This window comes from Sinocyclocheilus grahami, unplaced genomic scaffold, assembly GCF_001515645.1.
Source record: "Sinocyclocheilus grahami isolate Dianchi unplaced genomic scaffold, SAMN03320097.WGS_v1.1 scaffold647.1, whole genome shotgun sequence".
Lineage (NCBI taxonomy): Eukaryota > Metazoa > Chordata > Actinopteri > Cypriniformes > Cyprinidae > Sinocyclocheilus > Sinocyclocheilus grahami.
In genome coordinates, this window is record NW_015505826.1 from 33,670 (window position 1) to 36,169 (window position 2,500).

A 2,500-nucleotide genomic window follows, 5' to 3' on the forward strand; every position below is an offset into this window, starting at 1 on the left:
TTCAATCTAACACTTTTATATTGCAAATGTCTGATTGATTGATTGTGTGTGTGTTTTACAGAATGTTGGTGTGGAGCTGCTAGAGAAATCAGTGCCTATCCCAGACACTGGTGATGCTGTGGTACACACACACACACACACACAGAGACACACACTCACACACACACACACACACACACCTGCTCATTGATTGATTGGCGTGTGTTTTCTCTCTCTCAGGAGTTCTACATCTGTGATTCAGCCGGACGGGAGCCATTTGCAGACGCCTGTGAGAACATGGTGAGTTTAATAAAAACAACCCAAACACACTCAGTGTGACCCTGATGTGTGTGTAATGATGTGTGTGTGTGTGTCAGTGGAATCAGCCGTCGCTCATGTGTGTGGTGTTTGACATCACCAGCGAAGCCTCGTTCACCAGCTGCAGCCACTGGATCGACAGGATCAGATCACACTGCAACGGGCAGCAGGTGCCAGGTCAGAGGTCACAAACTCACTCTCACACACACACACACACACACACACTCACTCTCTCACACACACACACACACACACTCACACACACACACACACTCTCTCTCTCACACACACACTCACTCACTCTCACACACACACACACACACACAATTCATTCATTCACTCACTCTCACACACACTCATTCACTCACACACACACTCACTCACTCACACATTCACTCACACACACTCACTCACTCACACATTCACTCACACACACTCACTCTCTCTCACACTCACACTCACTCACTCTCACACACACACACACTCACTCACACTCACTCTCTCACACACTCACTCTCTCACACACTCACTCTCACACACACACTCACTCACACTCACTCTCTCACACACTCACTCTCTCACACACTCACTCTCACACACACACTCACTCACACTCACTCTCTCACACACTCACTCTCTCACACACTCACTCTCACACACACACTCACTCACACTCACTCTCTCACACACTCACTCTCTCACACACTCACTCTCACACACACACTCACTCACACTCACTCTCTCACACACTCACTCTCTCACACACTCACTCTCACACACACACTCACTCACACTCACTCTCTCACACACTCACTCTCTCACACACTCACTCTCACACACACACTCACTCACACTCACTCTCTCACACACTCACTCTCTCACACACTCACTCTCACACACACACTCACTCACACTCACTCTCTCACACACTCACTCTCTCACACACTCACTCTCACACACACACTCACTCACACTCACTCTCTCACACACTCACTCTCTCACACACTCACTCTCACACACACACTCACTCACACTCACTCTCTCACACACTCACTCTCTCACACACTCACTCTCACACACACACTCACTCACACTCACTCTCTCACACACTCACTCTCTCACACACTCACTCTCACACACACACTCACTCACACTCACTCTCTCACACACTCACTCTCTCACACACTCACTCTCACACACACACTCACTCACACTCACTCTCTCACACACTCACTCTCTCACACACTCACTCTCACACACACACTCACTCACACTCACTCTCTCACACACTCACTCTCTCACACACTCACTCTCACACACACACTCACTCACACTCACTCTCTCACACACTCACTCTCTCACACACTCACTCTCACACACACACTCACTCACACTCACTCTCTCACACACTCACTCTCTCACACACTCACTCTCACACACACACTCACTCACACTCACTCTCTCACACACTCACTCTCTCACACACTCACTCTCACACACACACTCACTCACACTCACTCTCTCACACACTCACTCTCTCACACACTCACTCTCACACACACACTCACTCACACTCACTCTCTCACACACTCACTCTCTCACACACTCACTCTCACACACACACTCACTCACACTCACTCTCTCACACACTCACTCTCTCACACACTCACTCTCACACACACACTCACTCACACTCACTCTCTCACACACTCACTCTCTCACACACTCACTCTCACACACACACTCACTCACACTCACTCTCTCACACACTCACTCTCTCACACACTCACTCTCACACACACACTCACTCACACTCACTCTCTCACACACTCACTCTCTCACACACTCACTCTCACACACACACTCACTCACACTCACTCTCTCACACACTCACTCTCTCACACACTCACTCTCACACACACACTCACTCACACTCACTCTCTCACACACTCACTCTCTCACACACTCACTCTCACACACACACTCACTCACACTCACTCTCTCACACACTCACTCTCTCACACACTCACTCTCACACACACACTCACTCACACTCACTCTCTCACACACTCACTCTCTCACACACTCACTCTCACACACACACTCACTCACACTCACTCTCTCACACACTCACTCTCTCACACACTCACTCTCACACACACACTCACTCACACTCACTCTCTCACACACTCACTCTCTCACA

At 49.3% G+C, this 2,500-nt stretch overlaps 1 protein-coding gene across 1 annotated transcript in view; it reads left to right on the forward strand.

The window, feature by feature from the left end:
- Positions 1-55: 55 nt before the first annotated feature.
- ift27 (intraflagellar transport 27 homolog (Chlamydomonas)) overlaps positions 56-2,500 on the forward strand; it is a gene marked incomplete at its 5' end in the record, with an annotated part of 3,654 nt that continues 1,209 nt past the window's right edge. Inside the window, 3 exons of the mRNA XM_016242164.1 lie at positions 56-121; positions 220-279; positions 357-474. Coding sequence (XP_016097650.1) covers positions 56-121; positions 220-279; positions 357-474 — 244 coding nt within the window. The remainder of the gene's footprint in view (positions 122-219; positions 280-356; positions 475-2,500) is intronic.